The following is a 21,913-nucleotide window of genomic DNA, read 5'->3' as shown; positions in this document are numbered from 1 at the left end:
ATCTAATGAGGGGGGACCGCGGGGAGGGGGGACATCAGATGTTTACAGAGCAATATGTGCGCGTCAAGGGGAGGCTGCGCCTCGTTGCTCTGGACACGATGTGACATGTCACTCTGGCCCACGCAGGGCACGAGCTCCGACTTCACCTGCAGGTTCTTGGCGGCAATCCCTTCGTACTCCGACTGAATGTCCCTCAGAGAGGCAGCCAGGTCTGGGATGGAGAAAGCGATGTCCACGCTGGTGGTGGCGCTGTATATCTGCTGCATCAAGTCCTCGATCTCCTGCATGGTACAGAAAGGGCACGTGCTGAACATAATCTGGAGTCTGCATCGGACCCGTGGACACAGACGCCGCATTCTTCATTTTGAGGAGCACTTTCGTACCTCAGTGTGAACTCTTTGCAGAAACACAATTTCTGCTTCCAAGCTCTCCAGCTGCTTCTCCAGGGTGATGCGTCCAGCTGTGGCGGCGTCCACGTCCTGCAGGAAGAAAACAAAAGCTGGGTCAGCGCACATGCAGAACTGTCCTGGCAGCAGAATCACAAACGTGCTTGTGCGCCACTGTTATAACTAATCGTCCTGTACTGTAATGAAAGGCCTTCAGCAAGGCCAGCAGAGCTGGTACAGCGGATGAACTTGGATGCACCAAGCACAACTATAAAATAAGTCCATGAACCAGAAAGAGCAAATCTAATTAAATACTTTAGAAAATTGTGCATCGCTGCCTGCCCACCCTTCACAATAAGAAATCTAGATTCCCTCTTTAACACTGCTGTGTAGGCCTAAACAAAATCAACCTCTCTCCAATAGTGCAGCTCAGCCAAATTTAACCCATATGTTATCAGGGAGCTCCTTCTTCGGGTCTGAAACTGGCCTGGACGCGTGAACATGGCACCGTGGTATTAGGCAGCAAATAAAGGGGTTAGTGTCTCCTTTCCGCACATGAGGAAGTAAAAAAGAAAACACTCACGGAGTCTGTACTGCTGGGATAACGCGGCAGACAGCCCCTTTAAAACAAATGGGCACTAAATCTTGTAATCACCCACCGATGATTCTGAGTATGTAAAACTTAACATATTGGATATGATGATGTGTTGTCTTGTAACCCAGCACTGGCCAAAACTTTAAAACAATTATAAACATAGATTCCTGTGAGGCATTATGAGGCAAGGGTTTTGACCGCTTGAAATGATGTATATAGTCAGACTGCCTTTCTTTTCCCAACATTTGGATCTATGGGGGGGAGGGGGGGGGGAGGGGGGGGGAGGGGGGGGGGAGGGGGTTAATGCCCTTGACTGCAATATGGGGCTTAAATGAAGCTAATTTAACTGAGAGATTTGTAAGTATATGTGTTCCAAGAAGATTCGTGCAAAAACTCACCATGAAGGAGACAGCCAATTGGGAAATCATGCTTAACTTCCAAGGCAGTGGCTGCCTTGTGATCACCATATCGATTTGTTATAAAGTACAATGTTAGTAGTTAATTAAAAGATGATAGAAGGAAAAATATCTACTTTCATTGTGCAAGGGCTACTCAGCTACTCATCTATTTCAATCACTAGTCTTTCAATAGCTACTCCATTTCTTAAGAAATTACAAGCAACTGAAAGCTCGAAAATCTATTCCCATGGGCGAGTTTCCTCAACTAAAAGCTGTTGCATGAGAGGCCCCTCAAACAGAACCTATCAAAAGACTTTCAGTCAATGAGACAAGCTCTAAATAACAAAGTCATAGGTAGGATTCATAAGAAAACTCTACCCAGAAATCAGCACAGGAATTCACCAAAAAAATCGAAAGAAAAAGCTGCTGCATTTAAAAATAACGATGAACGAGGATAAGAAACGCGCTTTATAAGAACAGATGCTTCCCAGGGTCATTGCGCTAACAGTACATGTCTCATAAAGATGGCTTTCAAGACATGAACACGAACAAGATGTGGATTTGAGGTTTCTATTCCCTGTATCAAGTTTCCTTGCAATGCAATCCTTTGGTCGCATTATATTTTCTTTTCAATAAATGGCATTAGAGAATGTGGACTAACCCACATGTATCTGTGATACAGAATGCCCTTAAGAAAGTAATTTATAGTGTGAATGGTCCCCCAAGAATCTATAGTTATTTGGGATAAAGGACTCAAGGTCGTACGTTCTGTTACACCACTGCAGAGAAACACTTTTTGTTGGATAAATCCATACTGGTATTTGTTTAGCTTGATAGTGTTTGAATTATATATGGCTACCTGCAAACCATGCTTTATCAACAATAGCACCCTACATGCAGGTAAGATAAAAACATCTAAGCATTTAAATTATTCAAATGACAGACTATGTGGTTACTGCTGCAAACAAAAGTAGAAGAACCGTACTAATGTTGGAACAAAATATATTTCTGAGAAATCTAGTTTCAAAATCGTGAGGCCAGCAATCTTGAAGTTAACTTGTGACAAAATAGCATATCCTTTTTTAGATCTAACTTGCAACTCATTAGGCACTATTGTCAGTTTGGGGAGAAATGTTGTGCAAGTGTGTGGAGTATGAAAATTAGGAGAATCAACAAGCTACAGCTAGGCTGATAATCAGATTATACATAAAACTGTGGTTGGGTAAGAAAACATTAATACACATGTCATGATTTTCCACTATAATAGATGAAATTTAAGTTTTACGTTTATAAAGTGCGCAAACCCGTGCAGGGCACATCACAGTAAATGCTATTTGAGGTCTAACCCAAAGTCAAACTTGTAAATTGTTCTTAAATGTATCTTTTAGATTGTGTGAGTCTCCAGATCTATGTACCATATTATCAATTATTAAGTTTACCTGACTATTGGTTCATGTTCATGTTTTTTGATGGACTTTTCATCTGGAAGACAGGCAGCATGATCTAATATTGCATACAGTCTAGAGTTATTAGGGAATGTTTGGTGAAATAAGAGAAGGGCTGTGCTCACTACCAAACCTACATGAAAGCAGCAGGTAACGAGAGCTTGTGTCTCTCCAGTAGTTTACTTTACAAGGCCCAAGTCCTATGGAAAGTTTCATATATATTATTCCGAGGGCTTGTGGGAGAAAGGCTATAGCTACAACCATTTAATGTGAAGCAAAAATAACAGGACTCGTACAGGGCGGAAAGCGTCAATGTCTTTCTCAGCCTTCTTCCGCTCCTCCACCGCGTCTTCAAACCGCTTCTTTATTGATTCCAGCTGATCTGCCACTCCAGTTTTTGCCGCCAAGGACATGTCCTAGGAAAGAATAGGAGTCAAGTGCAGTTATTACATTGTTTTGTTTTATTATGGTGTGCCTCTGCTCCAGAAACAAAAAACAGCTGCAGGCAGACACAGGAAGTACATACACAATAAGACTGCTAACACGTCTTTGCAGGACATTTAAAAGAATTACAAACAAAAGAATAGCATAAAACAAGCAGTGCGTCAAACTGGTGAATTTCCTCCAAACAGCATAACATGTCGGGGGGAACAGGATGCCCACATTCATGATGGCATAGCATGCAGGGGTGTAATGCAGGACCCAGCAGTCTTTGTGATACAGGGCGGGGGCAACCCTTCAGAGGTGCCCCATTCACCCAAGGCCAATCAATATCTGTGAGGATATGGGGCCCCTTCTTCACATTCTGCAGGGGGGCATCATTTTATGTTATGCCATTGGCTTAGGGGGAGCTGTAACCTACTGCAAAGTATACGAGATCCCATAGTTTGAGACAGTTCAACATTTCATCTTTCCAAAGAAGCCAACCAATAGAAACAAAGGTGTTTAACTTAAGGCACAACCGATTCCATTTCACACAAAAGAGATGTGGAGAGCTTCAGGTTTTACCTACAAATCAACTCTAAATAAAAATAATGTATTAACATTATACGATCAAGAGGTCTTTTTGCCTATGTAGCTTTGGGTTACTGTCTAAAATATTATTCACAAAAAATCGGAAAATCTTGCAAATGTAAACCATTTCTGTATTAGTTTGTTGGTCAAAACATATTTGATTTTATAGATAACTAAAAATAAAAGTTGTCTGAGAACCAAGGAGAAGGCGTTTTTTTAACTTTAGTGTTTTTGATGGAGCAATGGTCCTTCCATAAACTCCACTATAATATTAAATACAGTACTTCCAGGTGCACAGCGGGCCAAGGAGCACCCACACTCACATTACAGTGGCAGAGTATACCTCCCGCCAACATAAAGGTCTATCCGCCCAATTTAAAAGCAGGGCAGACCGTCGGGTTGGCTACAGCGGTGACTACCCCGTCACTGCCATAGCCAAACCTCTCCAGTGGAGTAAGGGCCATCAGAAAATGGCTACATGTCCTCCTGTCTAATGAGAATGGACAGACATGGAGCAATTGTTCTCCATTCCATCACTGCCAGGCAAACCCTGGCAGTGCGGGACAGTAAAAAACAAAAAATGCCTCCTAACCCCCACCCACCCTGGGAAATGACTCCTATGGTGGGGAACCATTATTTTTTTTATTTTCAAAAAGAAAATCCTTTTTCTTTTAGAAAATTAAAAAAAGAATACTGCTTCCTGCAAGGTTGCATCAGCCATGCACCAAACAGCAGATTGCACTGACAGGAACCGCAGTGACAGCAGTTCCTGCCAATGCGTAATAAATGACCAACAGCTGGGGGGGTCATTTATAAATTTAGTGGCAGGGGCCTCTACCGGGGCGACTGAGGTATTTACTCCATTGCCCTCGTGAAACGATAGCCCAACCAATGAGATATAAATGAGATCCTAAGTCAGAAGGTAATAGTGTTAATCTGAGGCCAACTGCCCACTCCATCACGGCCAGCTTGTTATGGTACCCTCACCCAATAGTATTAACAATTACTATTAACCAACTCCCCTGCCCATCATTGTTTTCTATGGGCACTGCTTACAATTTCTTTAAAAATAAACACCTCCTGATCTACCTAGAGGACTTCTGTTATTTTTATGTTGTTTTAGGAATTACATTTTATTCTTTTTTAAGTTGCATGTTTTATTTCTTGACTTTAGCATTCCTGTGGTTCTCCTGAATACTACATATGCATTTTCTCTGAGGTAAGCATGCTGATTGTCCAATGCTACTAAGGGGTAAGCTCAGGATGCCTCGAAGATGTATGCTTTTACTTCCTAGGCACTGAATTCTTTAGCTTTGTGAGAACTCTGCCCTAGCTCAAATCAATACTTAAACCTATTTTTCACGTCGTTATCACTGTGTATCCTGTTTTATACAGCACGGTTATGACGGAACTGGTTTCACCATCTAACAACATTATTTCCCATGGAGGTACAAACAATTTTATATTAAGGCAAATTCAGTGTTGTGTTGACACATGGCACTAATGGCATTTCCAGATGTGTAAATATCACTCAATAGTATTATTCCTGGGAAGCTGTAACAGTCACAGCTTCCAAGAAATACTAATGGAATTTCTTTGTGAATTTCAAAAAAGCTCCCAGTCAGCTCTATATATATATATATGAGTAAGTATAAAGGGGAGGATTTGGGGTTTAGTGAACAGTCAATCATTCGCATTTATAAAGCGCGCTACTCACCCATAAAGGGTCTCAAGGCGCTGGGGGGGGGGGGTCAGTGCTCGAAGAGCCAGGTCTTGAGCTGCCTTCTGAAGGAGAGGTGGTCAGGTATGGCGCGAAGGTGGCTGGGCAGCGAGTTCCAGGTCTTCGCTGCCAAGAAGGAGAAGGATCTTCCTCCGGCGGTGGCTTTGCAGATGCGGGGTACAGCTGCCAGGGCCTGACCGGCGGAATGTAGAGTGCGCGGGGGGGTGTAGAAGGAGACGCGGCTGTTGATCAGTTTGGGTCCGAGGTTGTGGAGGGCTTTGTGTGCGTGGGTCAGGAGTCGGAAGGTAATCCTCTTGTTGATGGGGAGCCAGTGGAGTTTTCTCAGGTGTCCGGAGATGTGGTGGTGGCGAGGGATGTCCAGGATGAGTCTCGCGGCGGCGTTCTGGATTCGTTGGAGTTTTCTCATCAGTTTGTTGGTGATGCCGGCGTACAGGGTGTTTCCGTAGTCCAGGCGACTGGCTACGAGGGCGTGGGTGACGGTCTTCCTGGTGTCGGTGGGGATCCAGCGGAAGATCTTGCGGAGCATGCGGAGGGTATTGAAGCATGCAGAGGTCACCGCGTTCACCTGCCTGGTCATGGAGAGTGATGAGTCCAAGATGAAGCCGAGGTTGCGTGCGTGGTCGGTGGGTTGGGGAGTGCTGCCTAGGGCGGGGGGCCACCAGGAGTCGTCCCATGCGGTGGGAGTGGGGCCGAGGATGAGGACTTCCGTCTTGTCTGCGTTCAGTTTCAGACGGCTGTCTGTCATCCAGTTCTCCACTTCCTTCATTCCTTCGTGAAGTTTGGTTCGGGCTGCGGTGGGATTGTTAGTGAGGGAAAGGATGAGCTGGGTGTCGTCGGCGTATGATATTAGGTTGAGTCCGTGGTTGCGTGCGATGTTTGCCAGGGGGGTCATGTAGACGTTGAAGAGAGTGGGGCTGAGGGAAGATCCTTGGGGTACGCCGCAGATGATTTCCGTGGCTGTCGATCTGAAGGGGGGGAGGCGGACTCTCTGGGTCCTGCCGGAGAGGAAGGAGATGATCCATTCGAGGGCCTTGCCTCTGATGCCGGCGTTGCTGAGGCGTCGTATCAGGGTGCGGTGGCAGACCGTGTCGAAGGCTGCAGAGAGGTCCAGTAGTATGAGGGCCACGGTCTCACCCTTGTCGGTCAGGGCTCTGATGTCGTCCGTGGCTGCGATGAGGGCGGTTTCGGTGCTGTGGTTGGCTCTGAAACCGAACTGTGTGGGGTCGAGGGAGTCGTGGGTTTCCAGGGCGATGGTGAGTTGCGAGTTGACAATTTTCTCAATCACTTTGGCGGGGAACGGCAGGAGAGAGATGGGTCTGAAGTTTTTGAGATCAGTGGGGTCTGCTGTGGGCTTCTTCAGGAGGGCGTTGAGCTCTGCGTGCTTCCAGCTCTCCGGGAAGGTGGCAGTGGTGAGGGAGGCGTTGATGACGTCTCGAAGGTGTGGTGCTATGATGTCGTCGGCCCTGTTGTAGATGTGGTGCGGGCAGGGATCCGATGGGGAGCCGGAGTGGATCGAATTCATGGCGCGGGTGGTCTCCTCGGTGGTGGTTGGGCTCCAGTTGAGGATGGTGGTGATCTCGTTGGCGGGTTCTGGGGGGGGTTCGCGTCGGCGGTCGGGAAGCTGTTGTAAATGTTGGTGATTTTCTGGTGGAAGAAGGTCGCGAGGGAGTCGCAGAGGTCCTGTGATGGAGGGATGGAGTTGTTTTCTGCGTCCGGGTTGGAGAGCTCTTTGATGATGCCAAAAAGTTCCTTGCTGTTGTGGGCGTTGTTGTCCAGTCTATTCCGGTAGGCGGTTTTTCGTGCGGCGCGGAGGTGTTGGTGATGTTGGCGGGTGGCGTCCTTGAGAGCTGAGAGGTTCTCTTCGGTCTGGTTGAGGCGCCACGTCTTCTCTCGGGTGCGGCATTCTTTCTTGGAGTCTTTGAGGTAGGGGGTGAACCATGCGTTTTTCTTGTGGTTGTTGGTGCTGGCTTGAGTCTTCAGGGGGGCCAGGAGGTTTGCACAGTCGGAGAGCCAGTTGGTGAGGTTGTTGGCGGCTTCGTTTGGGTCGGTGGTGCCGGTGGGTTGGTTCTGGGAGAGGGTTGCTGCGATCTGTTCCGTGGTGATACGGTTCCAGTGTCTTCTTGGTGGTTGCTGAGTGTGGTGATGCACGGTGGTCTTCTTGAAGCTGAAGTGGACGCAGCTGTGGTCCGACCAGGTGAGTTCGGTGGTGTGGTTGAAGGTGACGTGTCTGCTGGAGGAGAAGATGGGGTCGAGCGTATGTCCGGCGTAGTGGGTGGGGGTGTTGACAAGCTGATTCAGTCCCAGGTTGGCGAGGTTGTCCAGGAGGGCGGTGGTGTTGTTGTCGGTGGGGTTCTCTAGGTGAAAGTTGAGGTCTCCTAGGAGGATGTAGTCGGTGGAGGAGAGTGCGTGAGGGTTGACGAAGTCTGTGATGTCTTCGGTGAACTTGGAGCGAGGTCCTGGTGGTCTGTACATGAGGGTGCCTCTGAGGGTGGTCTTGGGGTCGCTGTGGATCGTGAAGTGGAGATGTTCGGCGTCGGGGAATGAGTTGTCGGTGTCGGTTGTGACTCGGATGGAGTTTTTGTGCGCGATGGCGATGCCTCCTCCGATGCGGTTGGTGCGGTCTCTCCGGATGATTTTATAGCCGTCGGGGATGGCTATGGCGATGTCGGGTGCCGAGGTGGGTTTCATCCAGGTCTCGGTGAGGAAGGCGATGTCCGGGTTCGTAGAGTTGATGAGGTTCCACAGTTCGATGGCGTGCCTGTGGACGGATCGGGTGTTGATCAGGATGCAGTGGAGGTTGTTTCCGGGGGCGTTGTTCTCGGCGGGAGCGGAGTGGGTCCGATGGCAGGAGTAGTGGCAGTTGTTGCAGGTGAAGGATCCGTGGGTCCGTTTCGGGGTGGCGCGGTAGCAGCCCGGCGTGCGGCCGGGGTTGAGGCTGGTGAGGATGGCGGAGTCGTAGGTCAGGCGGGGGGGGCGGGGACCAGGGGTTCAGGCGCTGGGCGCGGTCCAGGCACGGACGGGCGCAGACGGGCTTGCCTTAGGCGCGCCTTTGGCGTGCCAGCGGCGCGCCCGCTGCGCGCGGCCGCCATTTAAGGGGGTAGCCGGGGGGCGGGGTGAGCTGGGAGGCGGGAGGAGGGCGGGTAGGCGGGAAAAGCGGCAAAAGGCGAAGGCGGAAAAAAGCGGCGCAGAGAGGCCTAAAGGACGAGGCGGCCTCAAAAAAGCGGGAAAAACGGACAGCGAGGGGGGGGGGAAAACGGCGAGTGGGACAGAAGGCACAGTCTTACAGGGGTACAGAAGGCAATAAACGGGGGGGGGGCGCAATCATACGAGGATACAAAATGCAAAAAGGGGGGCGAGGGGAGCACAAGCACGCAAGGATACAGGAAGCCAAAGGGGGGGGGCGCGACCACACTGGGGTACAGAATGCAAACAGGGGATCACAAGCACACAGGATACAGAAGGCAGAGGGGGGTAACAGGCGGATCAGCAAGCAGAAGGAGGAGAAGGCAACACACAAGAGCTGGTGGCGCTGCGGGGACAGGGGAGCGACCTACCCTGAGGTCAAGGGTCACCACCACTGCCTCGCAGCGGCCGCCATTTAAGGGGGTAGCCGGGGGGGCGGGGTGAGCTGGGAGGCGGGAGGAGGGCGGGTGGGCGGGAAAAGCGGCAAAAGGCGAAGGCGGAAAAAAGCGGCGCAGAGAGGCCTAAAGGACGAGGCGGCCTCAAAAAAGCGGGAAAAACGGACGGCGAGGGGGGGGAAAAACGACGAGTGGGACAGAAGGCACAGTCTTACAGGGGTACAGAAGGCAATAAACGGGGGGGGGGGGCGCAATCATACGAGGATACAAAATGCAAAAAGGGGGGAGAGGGGAGCACAAGCACGCAAGGATACAGGAAGCAAAAGGGGGGGGGCGCGATCACACTGGGGTACAGAATGCAAACAGGGGATCACAAGCACACAGGATACAGAAGGCAGAGGGGGTAACAGGCGGATCAGCAAGCAGAAGGAGGAGAAGGCAACACACAAGAGCTGGTGGCGCTGCGGGGACAGGGGAGCGACCTACCCTGAGTGCTTTACAATATGCAAATAACTTTAAAACAATGCAAAAACCTTGCAGTGGTAACTTACATAACACTGTATGCTGCTTGTTAGGTACCTTTAAATAGCTTAGTTGGTCGAACTGACCACAAACGTCAGAGGTAGCTGTCATAGCATTTTTCCTGGAGCCTGAGTATAACAAAAGTTTGAAAATCTATTCCCATATAATTTAATCCATGCTTGGATTAAAGTTCCCACATTTCTGGAATTCACAGAAAATTCCGGGAGTTCTCCTGGGAAGCAGCAACAGTAATCTTGGATGAGTAAATGTAATAACTGTATATTTAAGCTTAAGTAAGTACTTTACAAAAGTGAATTTGCATTTCAAAGAATTCCTTAAGTTTTCCTCTTTTGTCGAAAACACTTCTCTCCTTATAAAAATAGCCCTTCGGGTACCGTCACCACCAAATTTGGGCATGTTCTTTTACCCTTCTTACCCTAGATATGAACTTACTCCTGCCACTGACAAGAGTACATTTCTTACTATTTCAAGGATGGTGTTCGACTACTTAAGCAGGTGTTCCAACCTTTGAACACCTAAAACAAGCCCACTGAATCAGATCTGCTGTAAGATACTTTTACATCAAACTGGTTTACTGTCACCTATCCAGGTGTAAATGTAGGTTTTGTGAATTAAAAACATACATATACACTCATGAATTGAGGTATTTGCACACCCAAGCTCAGCTTCAATGTGTGAATAACTTTTAGAATCAGGATCCTGGTGTGCTGTGAGCTGTGGTCACCTTAGAGAAAATAACTAAATCTTAATATGGAATCTCTACCGTAGTGTGTTGTGGTTTCACTCGATGTAGCATTCACTCTGCAGGTATCTAACGTACGATGACGCAGTGCTATCTTATGAGTTACCAGGTGCGCTGCAGTTTACCCTTTGAACTTTTATCTGCTCGGCGGTTCTGTGGAGGTCTCTCAGCTGCTCCTCGTACAGGGCCCGCAGTCCAGAAGGCCGCGTGTAACGGTTTTGAAGGGTTTCGATCTCCGCCTCGAGTGATTTGTTCTGCTGCTCTAAATCGCGTGCCTGTGGATAAGAGTTCATTTCATCATTCATAAGTTCCAACCTTAGTATATCAGTTTTGTGATTTCAATGCCTTTAAATGTTTCTTTTAAACAAGAGACACTGCGAACACAGGGGAATATTCACCAAGGCATCTTGGAGTATATAGAGTACTTATTTAGTATCAGTTCACGTTTTCTTACATGCTTTTGTGAATTGACTTAAAAATTGCTAAAATGGGGAAAAAAAGAGCATACTGAGCGAATAGTTATATAGAATAATACAAACAGAAACGCAGCGTCCACTTTTCAGATTTACTAGTAGGGAGTTAAATGTTTCATGGTCGATTCACAATGGCATTGAAGAGCATTTAAAGAGTACTCCCGTAGTATTACTTTCCATATTCATAAATGCTTTTTGATTCGGCCACTAAACATCTGGAAGGGGACTAGTTTCACAGAAGTTAACAGAGTGCTTCTATACTATAGAGAGGCACGAACATACTCATGCAGCTAATCCTGTCAGTCATTGTTAGTAGTGAAGACATTACCTTCTCAATGTACTTAGCCAGTCTGTCGTTCAGGCCGACCATCTCACGCTTTTCACTGATCCTTGTGCTGAGGAATTCCTGGTTTGCTGCACTGGCTGCTTCCAGATCCACTACTGCCCCCAAGGCCGGCCCAAAGCATAGATTTGCCATGCTGCAGGATGAAAGTGGACATCAGGGAGTGAGCATGGCATCAGGTGCACAGTATTGATTCTTCCCATGCTGTCCAATTGTGTCTGTTGTGTCTAGACCTTTCTGCATTCCTACACCATTGAGTGACGTTACATGAGAGGAAGAGGCAGAGGAAGGTGTTGCTATCACTTAGTTAATTACTTGTCACTATGTATGTTGCGCTTCCAAAAGATGGCGGCGAGATTATAAACAATGCAAGCACGGCAACAGCACACAGCACAGCGAAGGCTGGGTTAAAATATTTAACCAAAATATGTCTTTGCACTCTAAACAAATAGGGTATAGACGTCATGCTACAGAATCCCAACCTGTCACATTTATCTAGGTGCTGAACGCATCCACTTAGAGTACACACTAATTTGGCTTGTGAGACCCAGTGCTTAATTTGAGCTGGTGGTTTCCGGTGTTCTGTACCAGTCTTTAGTTGGCAACACCGGCACATATGACAATCTGCCAAATGGTAGCACTCTTCGTGTAATATAGAGATGAGCAGAACAGCAGTTGTTTATTAATTCAATATACATTATAAACAACAAATCCTTGCTACCCGAGCAAGTATTACAGATATAAGGGGCTGGAATAGTCTGAACTGTCACACTTGTAGGAGTGTGATGGGTAGTAGTTGTGTAGGTGCTGTCGTTAGCAGCGCTGGGGGTGAGGGGGCAATTGGTGATTCAAGCTGCAGCAGCCTCCTGGCAAGGGCCCTGCCACTTAACAAATTAAGCACTGAGACCATCTTCAGAGCTCTGTGAAATACTGCCAAAATGATCCACCCCTATAGAGAATAAACCAGTAAAAAGAATCCTATATTGTGACATAAGTGACGTAATCCTTGTATGTTGAACTTCAAGACCGAAATGTCATTGATTATTTTACATTGGCCTTAAATCACTTAACTGTGTTGTCTTCTTCATTGAGGCAAAGATGTTGATGTACGATCCACATATGAGCAAGTGGAATCAAACTCATTATTGCAACTTATATATGTATGAACTTCGAATACAAGAACTGTGTGGCAGATATCAGTGTGTGCAATTGTTCTAACCCTATACACAGATACACCTATTAATGTTCCTAATTTACTACTGAAAAAACTTGTCCAAATATTTTTATTTACATTTGCTGTATTCCTGCTACAGAGTTTGCCATTTCAAAATTTATGTATCTTTATTGATGAAGATTAATTCATTTTAGTGGATTAGATTCATGTGATACCAACTGCGCAGTGCTTTTCCCAAATACACCTTAAACTAGTCCTTCAGCAGCTCTCTAAGCACCTATACTTGCATTCTTAAAGGCGCAATTCCTCTTCTCCCATACTATAGCAACATCGCAGCTTCCTCTGGCCCAATCAAGTGTCTCCTTTCTCATAGACAGGCATATATGTAGAGGGGCTTCACCCAAAGCAGGTAATTTGGGCTATGGACAAATAGCAGGTGCTTACGGGTACCCAACTCAGTGGTACTCATTTTATTATCAACTGAAAGGCTGAATGGGACTGCCAGGATTCAACCTGTGACAATGGGGTCAAACACATGTCCCCAAGACCACCAGAACCAGATCTAGCTCACCTCGGTATGTATCTTAACCCATTTTACCTGGCTGCAATAGACAGCTTGTGACCCTACTCTTTGACATGTTATTGCTGTATTGTGCTATTGCAAAGTGCAGATAGAGAACCAAGAAACATGACAACTGGTTGGTCTCACAGATGATACAGAATATATTGTGAGTCGTAATGAGTAGCTTGGAGAATCAAAGCATTATTACATTTATATAGAGGGGTTGTATGATGGAACCACGCATGTGGCAACCACGCATGCCTAAACAACGCGGTCGGAACAAGGACCCCGAAATCAGCCCAACCGCCACCTCTAAAAACCCACCTCCTGTCCTAAATACAAAATTACCCCGACCCTCCAACCCCCACCCCTAATAACCTGCACCCCACCCCTAAAAACCCACCGCGCCCTAAATATAAAATTACCCCAACTCCCTACCCCTGCCCCTAATAGCCCACCAGCCCTATATACAAAATTACCCCAACCCCTCACTCTGCCCCTAAAATCCTGACCCGCCCTAAATACAAAATTACCCGACACCACACCCCTGAAAACCCGCCCCCTCCCTAAATTCAAATTACCCCGAACCCTCCACCCGCACCCCTAATAACCCGCCCCCCACCTGCCCTAAATACAAAATTACCCCAAACCCCCAACCTGGCCCCTAAAAACCCGACCCCCCACCCGCCCTCAATACAAAATTACCCCGACCCCACCCATAAAAATCCACCCCCCACCCGCCCTAAAAACATAATTATCCCAACCCCCAAATACAAAGTTACCCTGACCCCCCACTCCACCCCTGAAAACCCTACCCCCCAACCGCTCCAAAATAAAAAAAAATCCCGACCACCTGCCCCTAAACACCCGACTCTCCCAAATACAAAATTACCCCGACCCCCCACCCTGACCCTAAAAACAAAATAACCCAACACCCCACCCCGCCGTAAAAACCATAGTACTGACCCCCTCACCCCAGCCCCTTAAAAAAAATTATGAAATAACCTAACCACCCCAACCCCTTCACCCCACCCCACTCCTAAAAACTACCCCCAACCCTGCCCCACTTACCTGACCACGTCCTCTCCCGATGGATCTTCCTTTTTCTCTGCCTTAACCACACATGTGCATTGTTCAGCACATGCATGGTTAGGGCAGAGAAAAAAGCCTGTGTTGTTCAGGCAAACTTTGTTCCGCTTGTGTGAACAACGCAGGCGTGGTTCCGGACGCCTTGTTCAGGATCTTTCCCATATAGAGGCAACTTGAGAATTATATCATAGCTCCGAACCAAACCACAATTCTCGAGTCAGGATGATAGTTGTGAGTTAAGTGTTGTGGGTGCAACTTGCATGTTACAGGTTCAAATTTAATCTGCACTAACAAGGCCACTGAACTGGGTAATCCTATTACGTGCTATTTATAGAACTAGGAAAGGGAAACAAAAATGCTGTCCTAATGGCTATAAAACAGCACAACAACATGTACCAGATTTAATACCAGAATGACAAAGTGATGCCATCTTCGGTGTTTTACTAAGGGAACTCACCTACACACTTGAATTGTGTTATTCCTCCACATCTTGGTTTTTGCACACTGTATCTTAGTGTGGATGTGGCCAATGTCTACAGACAAACTGAATATTTAGAATGGATGATGTGCTGCTTACACAATCACAACCTCCGAATAACTAACTTGTATTGACATCTGTTGTAGGACATTTAATTGATGCACCCTTTAATCATTCCTGATGATATTGGATCAAGTTATAGAGTGTGTGGGACTTAAATTGGCTTCTAATGTTTTAGATGTTTTGTCTTCGACGAATTTGCAACAATGGTGTTGTATTTAGATGCTTTTATAACGTGGATTCGCAGAATGCTTTTTCTGTTTATTTATGTTTAGCCCTGCAGTTGTTGTACATTTTCTATTGTTCCCTTGCTGCTAGGACTTACTATCAGTAGCAGGCCCTATTGCTCCGTCCGGCTCTTATGCTGCCAAGTATTTCACTCATTTTAATGTCATGCATTTACATAACACACCCAGAAAGCATTTTAAATCCGCTATTCGTGTACTGCGTGTTCTTATTATGTTGCTGCGTGTAATTCAAAGTGATTTTATTCCCATAGCTGTCGTTCGTGCACTGTGATACACAGTGACTGTTAACTCGACTTTAGAGTACAAACAATACAGCATTTCTAGGGTTTTATTTGCCGGGGACGAGTATTTCAGAATGTCTCCATTCATAAAATCTCCAAAGCAGACCAGCGATCTGTTAAACGTTTTTATACAAACCCCATCATAAGAAACAGTGAATTATTAAATTTAAAAAAGCTACCACTGATAATATTGAAAGCTTAGCACCTGTTTGTAGGAGTAGAGTTTCCCGATATTGTACAGCAGTTAAGCTATTATTTACCATCGCAGGACTTACCTATGGCTTGTGGAATTTCAAAATCAGTTATTATTTTTCTGCAGCCTCACTGCCCGAATTGCCAGACCTAACACCTCATAATGCGTTTGCCGCGCTTCTCCCTGGTTACTGCGACTCCTAATAGTATTCTCTACTATGCATTGTTAGAGCATTTCTTATCTTAAGCCACAGTAAATTATGTTTATCTTTATAATGAGAGTATCATATTCATTGGGCGATACATATCAACAATGAAAACATTAGATTTACATAGCAATCCATAAATGTAGCCTCAAGGCGCTCTCCTGATATTAGTTGTTACATGAAGAGTTACAGGAAGCATCGTCGCCATATGTTGTGTTAATCATACACGTAAGATCAGTGATTATGTGCTATTTCACAGGAACTATGGTGAATTTTTGTTTAATAGCAAATAAACACTGAGCTTCACAGAGCTCTTCTAAAGTAAAATGCTGTAGAATAGCCCACAAGTTAGTGTTTCAGCCATAGCACTTTGGATCAAAGGGGATCGCGCTTTTCTATAAACTACATGACTGATATCTATAAATGTTACTCAAGAGCAAGCTACGCTTGATGAGATCTCATGGCTCTATAAGGCTGGATATTGACATGTATTCTAACAAGTGCATTTTACCTCTGATGTGGAAAAGATGCAAAGACACATACATCCAAAGGGGTGTCATTAAATAAGTCCTTGCCTTTAAACCCCAGAGGTAAATGTAGCTGATAAATGTTGTCAGAGTGCAGCAGTCTGGACAATACCCTTCTGAGCCCTGCAGCGGTAAGGCAACAAAGGCATCTTTGCAGGTCAAGTATGTTAATTTCAAGGCACATATTTTAAACAAATTTATGTGTCATCATAACCCCGCTCAATTCCCTTTACCATGCCAACAGAGCCCTTCGTGATAATGTAGTAAAATTACGTTTTGGGAAATTACTGGTTCCAAGATTTTCTTTAAATTATGTCACTGACTAATGAAAGGGCAATTAATACATTTCTTTTAATTTCCTGACTAAGCAAAACAGCAATAATACCATCACTTGTGCAATTCTGCTGATTTTCTGACATAAAGCAAACATTACTCGCAGGATTTTTCAAATATTAAGCAGCTAAACTGTATCTTTAACAGACGGTATTGTCAGTTAAAGCTAAAGGTAACTGCAAGAGACTCTAATAATGCTAATCAAAATGACAGTTTTTACTAACAGTTGTGGTGAAAACTTTATTTTTGAGGGGGTTCTCCAGTATCTTGGCTACCAATAACAATGAATGACATTGTTATTGGTAGCTAAGATACTGGAGAACCCCCTCCTGGTCATAGGTAGGAAGGCATATCACATGCATACTGATTTTGTATTGTTTTAAGCTCATGTGGTAGGTTACATGATTGATCTCAATTCCTTCTACACAACTGTACATTCTCAATAGTACCCACATCCACAAATTAAGGACTGTAGCGTAATTTTGGACTTGAAGTAAATATGATCACAGCCACCAGAAAGGAAATTTAAAAAAACATATACAGTCCCTAAAGCTCCGAGGACTGGAAGAGCTCCAGAAGGGCTACCAGTAGTGTCATTAAACAGTGCTCAGAAACGTGAGTGATTTACTGTGATGCAGGACAGATAATGATTCAATATTGTGGAATTCCATTCCTCATCAGCATATTTATTTTTTAAACCTTGTGTGCCCCAAGATACAGAGGACTCTTAATGTTGCCACAGTTTGGCTACTTAATAGAGCTCTAAATAGCTACACCGAGTTTCCTATTTTAAGTTGGTTGCTTAATGCAACATCAGTTTAAGCCATCATTAAATCGTAAATAAGTGTCCCTCAATGGTTGCATTAAGCTAAAAAAGAAAGCAATTCTGGAGACGATACAGAACTAACAATCACAACACATGCATTTATGTGCATGAAACACAAGAAACTAAATAAAATGCTGTCATGCACACAATTCAAAAATCAATGCTATTTATTTTGCAAATTTATAGGATTGTTTGAAGAATGACACTAGTGATGAAATGTACACAGAATTCGTCAGTTTCCATAATTATGTGCCTGTGTGGCCTGTTTATGATCAAATCTCATCAGATAGCGAGTCAAACATAAGACATTGTGCTTTCATGTTTGATGGTGAACCTCTGAATGAAAAATGCGGTTTTAAATTCTGTAATGACAACTTGAAGGCGAACAGCCACGTGTACCTGATTTCAGCTCTGAAAAATCTGTGCAGTGGTCCTGCACCACCACATGCCTTTCCTCACTATTCCATTTAAAACTCAATTTCTGCACCCTGTATGCCCATTGTTGCAAGCATGGCTTGATTCTCACTCACGGATGCTGCATCCTTCTGGGCCTGCAGTGCTTACTTCAATATCATGCATGTACAGTAGAATTCTTTCAGAAGCTGGGAAAAGCAACAACTAGCCCCAAGTTACAAGCTTCCTCCTCTGAAAAATAAATCTCAGGAGCAAATCAACTGTAAACTCTTTTGAGAGATATGTTAATTGCATCCTTAAGCACCACCTTCACCCGTTCTCTTTCCACAAACAAACAAGAAAAGGCTGTTAATACGTGCCCTGTGGCATTAGCTTAATGATGTTTGAAATACTTTAATATCACAGTTAAAACAACAGCCCTCCAAATATATATGGACCTAGGAAATATTATTCTGGATGATGTGTTTCTTCTTTTGTACACAAGTTGTAAATCTCACTGAAAAAAAAGCATTGTTAAAAATGTCAATTATATTGCTTAGTAGGGGGTCAATAATTTAACTGTTAATAAATCGTCAATTTAATCCCATTACGTGTTCTCATTGTTAAGGGATTGGCTGCTCATAAAATAATAATGCATGTAAAGTTTATTTAGCTCACTTTACAATGACCTGCAATGCAACTGAGTCGATTATCCCATTAATTTTTACATATTTTCTGTTTGCGACATGATTAATCTGTACACAGGAATTACAATGCAGCAACATCTTTTGTCAATCTGTTTTAAATGCTTAATGAAATATAGGAGCAACAAGACTACAATTATTGGTGCATTTCTTTTAATATCTCATATTCCCAATAATGTGATGCAAATCCAAACATCAATATCTCAGCCCTCTAAACTAAATTGGTGTCAACAATTAACAGTTTTGCTCATAATTAATACCATTCACATAAATCATTGCAATCTTAGTAATTTGTCTGCTTGTCTGAAGGCAAACCACGTCTCTGGTTAAAAATTAAAACATTATGCGTGAAAGGAGCCCAATTCGCTCATATCCTGGTAATCAGTCAGTCTTCACATCTGTTTTATTTTGGTTGTGATTGTGGACTTGATAAGATAAATGTGATTTCTAAAGTTTTACAGCAACTCTGAGTGTTCACAAAGTTGGCAACTATAAATGCCTAGTTTTAAATTCAGGTGTTACACACAGAGTTAGGGTTTTAAACCAAACCCAAATTTTGTGGAAGCATGGAGATAGTGAATTGTTTCTTTTTCAAAATATGTGTTATTTTTACTCAACTCTGTAGTATTAACTCAATCACTCCCAAAAGGATGTGCCATCCCTACCATGGTTGAAACCTGTGACCAGCATCCTACACACCGATCACTGGCACTCAGTCCCCTGCCCGCTGTTACCTTCCCCATTATTATTCACATTGTCCACTGGTTCATCTTGAGAATAAAACCATGCAAGCTAGTAGTGTATATTAATCTCTCCATTATGGTCCTTAGTCTTCCCCTTTTAACAGTGTCCTGGGTGACAGGATTGTGATACACCAGATGTCTAGTTATGATGGGGTAGGAGAACATCCAATGGATTTTAGACGAATACAAGTGAGACATTTGTATTTACCATATACACCGAGTTAACATCTGACTTTTCAGAATGTGCTTTTCTTTCTTCTCTCTGTCAATTTTGGGGAGTGTTCTTGTAACTGGGTTAGATTTGACTCGTGATGCCTGACATGTAAGGTAGGGTGGGATGTACTGAGTTTCTTTTCTACCACGTATGCTTGAATATGTCTTATGGGTACTAGCACACTAAAGGATGTGCAATTAGGTGGGAGGGGTGCAAAGACCATGCTAATAAAAAAAGAAGCTGCAAAGAGAGGTGTGCAAAAGGTGAAAGTAATGTTGACATCAAGATATACAAAGAAGGGACCAGGAGAAATGAGGATGACGAGGGCAAAGAATGTACAATTTTCGGTTAGCTTTTCCTTTCTAAGGGTTCAGGAAAGTTCAAAATAAATAAATAAAAATAGTGTATGCACTTGTATGTGATTTGTTAAATATTTTTTTACATTAACTAGAGTCTGTCATCTGCAGATTCTACCTTTTTTCCTGCAGACATTCAAAATACTTTCTGCATTGTTTCATTATTTTTTTTTACGAATGATTTCATTGCCTTTATTAAAGTGCATAAACTCATAGCGAAGCATTTTTGTGATAAACCAATATTGCAATGTGCTGACAATTGCGAAAGTCCAACATTTAGAAATAGCTAAGAATGAGATTCACAGAAAAAACAGGTGAATTAAATTTTTGTAATTTTTGTAATTTGTACTACAGTGGGGACAGTTTTTTTAAGAGGGACAACCCCAACAGTATTGTTGCGTTAATACTGATTTAAAGAACTAATCCATGTTAATCAACAATATTGTGCTTTGCTGTCTCACTCTATTTGCCCACTGACTGGCTTTGGAATGTGGGATATTTTAGGTCATACAAAAATCAGTTGAGAATAGCATAGCTTATCATTGAAAAGGTGTGCTCTCCATTCTAAAAGGGAAGAGTGAAACGTTTGAATATTTCATAGAAAAAATATTTCGTTAAACTCAAGCACACAAGGAAGTAGCCTAAATCAAGCAGCACATTTATTTACCTCCACAATACCGTAGTATTGAACGTGAATTATGGTTGCCTCCTTTCTCGTAGAACAATGTTAACCATTTGTTCATTTTTGGCATTCTGGAATTGTCAGTGACAGCTAATTGTGAATTTATGTAAAATAGTATTCTTTAACGCAGCTATTCTGCCAATAATAATCATTTGGGTGGTTTAGACCACTCTAACGTGTGTTTGATGAGATTTGCTAGTTGCTGCTTCAAGTTTACCTTTTAAAAAGGAAAAACACGTCGTCTGATTTTCCACAATCTTGAATTATTCCTGACATACAAATATTGACTAGATTAGTAAAATACTGATATGATGCAGGCCTATAGGTTTATAAAAAAACATTTGGACTTCTCATCTTTGAAAGCTTAGAAACGTTGCAGTGGGAACATAGAGCAGTCATTTGAAGAAGTGCATACCTGTCATTAACAGGTATGGAAATGCTGTCCTGACCCAACCATCCCACTGAAAGAGACCGGGTGTAAATGTTTTGCAGATGCATGGCAGGAAACCGAGCCTATGTTTACACTCGCATGTAAGTAAGTAAAACGGGACGCCTCTAGCGAAGTGCCGCTAAGTAAACGGCTTCTATAGTCTTTCCGTCCATATATAGGCACGGCAGCATCACGTGGATGGTACTTTCGGCGCAGGTGCGTGGCGCTGAGCCCGCCCTTCGCTCGCGGTCCCTAGTGAGTCCCGCTCCGTGCAGCTGCATAAACCCTAATGTTTACCTGGCGCTGAAGGGTCTTCGGCTGCCGGCGGTGCTCCTCCTGCTCGCCCGGGGCGCTGAGGCCAGACTCTGCCCCCTGCTGCTGCGGCCGAAGCTGGCCGAGCGCGGCCGGCGCGGCGGGGACGGGCTGCACACCCTCAGCCTCACCACCGAGGAGCTGCTGAAGTCCTCGAAGTGCCGGCGGTACGAAGACATCCTCTCCGGGCTGCGGCTCATTTTAACAGATTGCTTACGGGTTCTTTCTTTCACGGACAGCGTTAGGTGAGCTCCACGGGTCCGGAACCCTTTTTAAAGTGCGCCACGCATACCTCGTTCGTCATGCCGCGGCCAAGGAATGCCTTACTCCCGCACTAACGGCAGGAGAACCGCCCTTCGCTCCTGAGTGTCAAATTCGCATTAAGAGACTACATTCTCAAATTAACAGGCCCTGCATCAGTCAGGAAAGCAATTGAGCTGATCTAATATTTCAGTCATGCAAAGCTGATAATAATGGAAAAAATGACCGCGATGGCATACTTGGCCATACACTGAAAAATGTAATGTTATGGGCCTGACAGTTGTGCATCTTTAATAAATGTGCGCGGGGTGAGGACATTTCATGCACCGAGTTAAGTGAGACGGATGATTTTTATTTGTGGGCCTGCACAAAGCGTCGCGTGGCATGTAAAAGCGGGGGGGGGTGAAAGTCTTTGACTTGAAGCAATAATCTGCAAGGAAAAAATGTGATCTTTGAGTGGAGCTGTTAAGGACTGAGAGAATACATTAAATAGCAAAGGTTTGAAAATTGTGATTTAAGTTTAGCTCGTGCAGTCTTCATATCCTATTCGCACTCGTGGCTGACAAAGCCAAATGCCAATGGTG

At 44.6% G+C, this 21,913-nt stretch overlaps 1 protein-coding gene across 2 annotated transcripts in view; it reads right to left on the bottom strand.

Annotated features, from left to right (window-relative positions):
• The window catches only part of LOC138296435 (desmin-like), a 49,174-nt gene extending 27,805 nt beyond the window's left edge, over positions 1-21,369 (bottom strand). The window contains exons 1-6 of one of the 2 annotated variants that reach the window (XM_069235551.1): positions 21,054-21,369; positions 11,244-11,394; positions 10,568-10,717; positions 3,121-3,240; positions 384-479; positions 147-281 (exon numbers count right to left, since the gene is read on the bottom strand). In XM_069235551.1, coding sequence (XP_069091652.1) covers positions 147-281; positions 384-479; positions 3,121-3,240; positions 10,568-10,717; positions 11,244-11,394; positions 21,054-21,268 — 867 coding nt within the window. In that variant the 5' untranslated portion in view covers positions 21,269-21,369. Of the gene's footprint in view, positions 1-146; positions 282-383; positions 480-3,120; positions 3,241-10,567; positions 10,718-11,243; positions 11,395-20,741; positions 20,872-21,053 lie in introns of those variants that run through there. The other variant, XM_069235552.1, reaches the window with a different exon arrangement.
• Positions 21,370-21,913: the final 544 nt, after the last annotated feature.

The sequence above is a fragment of the Pleurodeles waltl genome, chromosome 5 (genome assembly GCF_031143425.1).
Source record: "Pleurodeles waltl isolate 20211129_DDA chromosome 5, aPleWal1.hap1.20221129, whole genome shotgun sequence".
NCBI classification, from domain to species: Eukaryota; Metazoa; Chordata; class Amphibia; order Caudata; family Salamandridae; genus Pleurodeles; species Pleurodeles waltl.
This window is presented reverse-complemented; position numbering and strand designations above follow the sequence as displayed.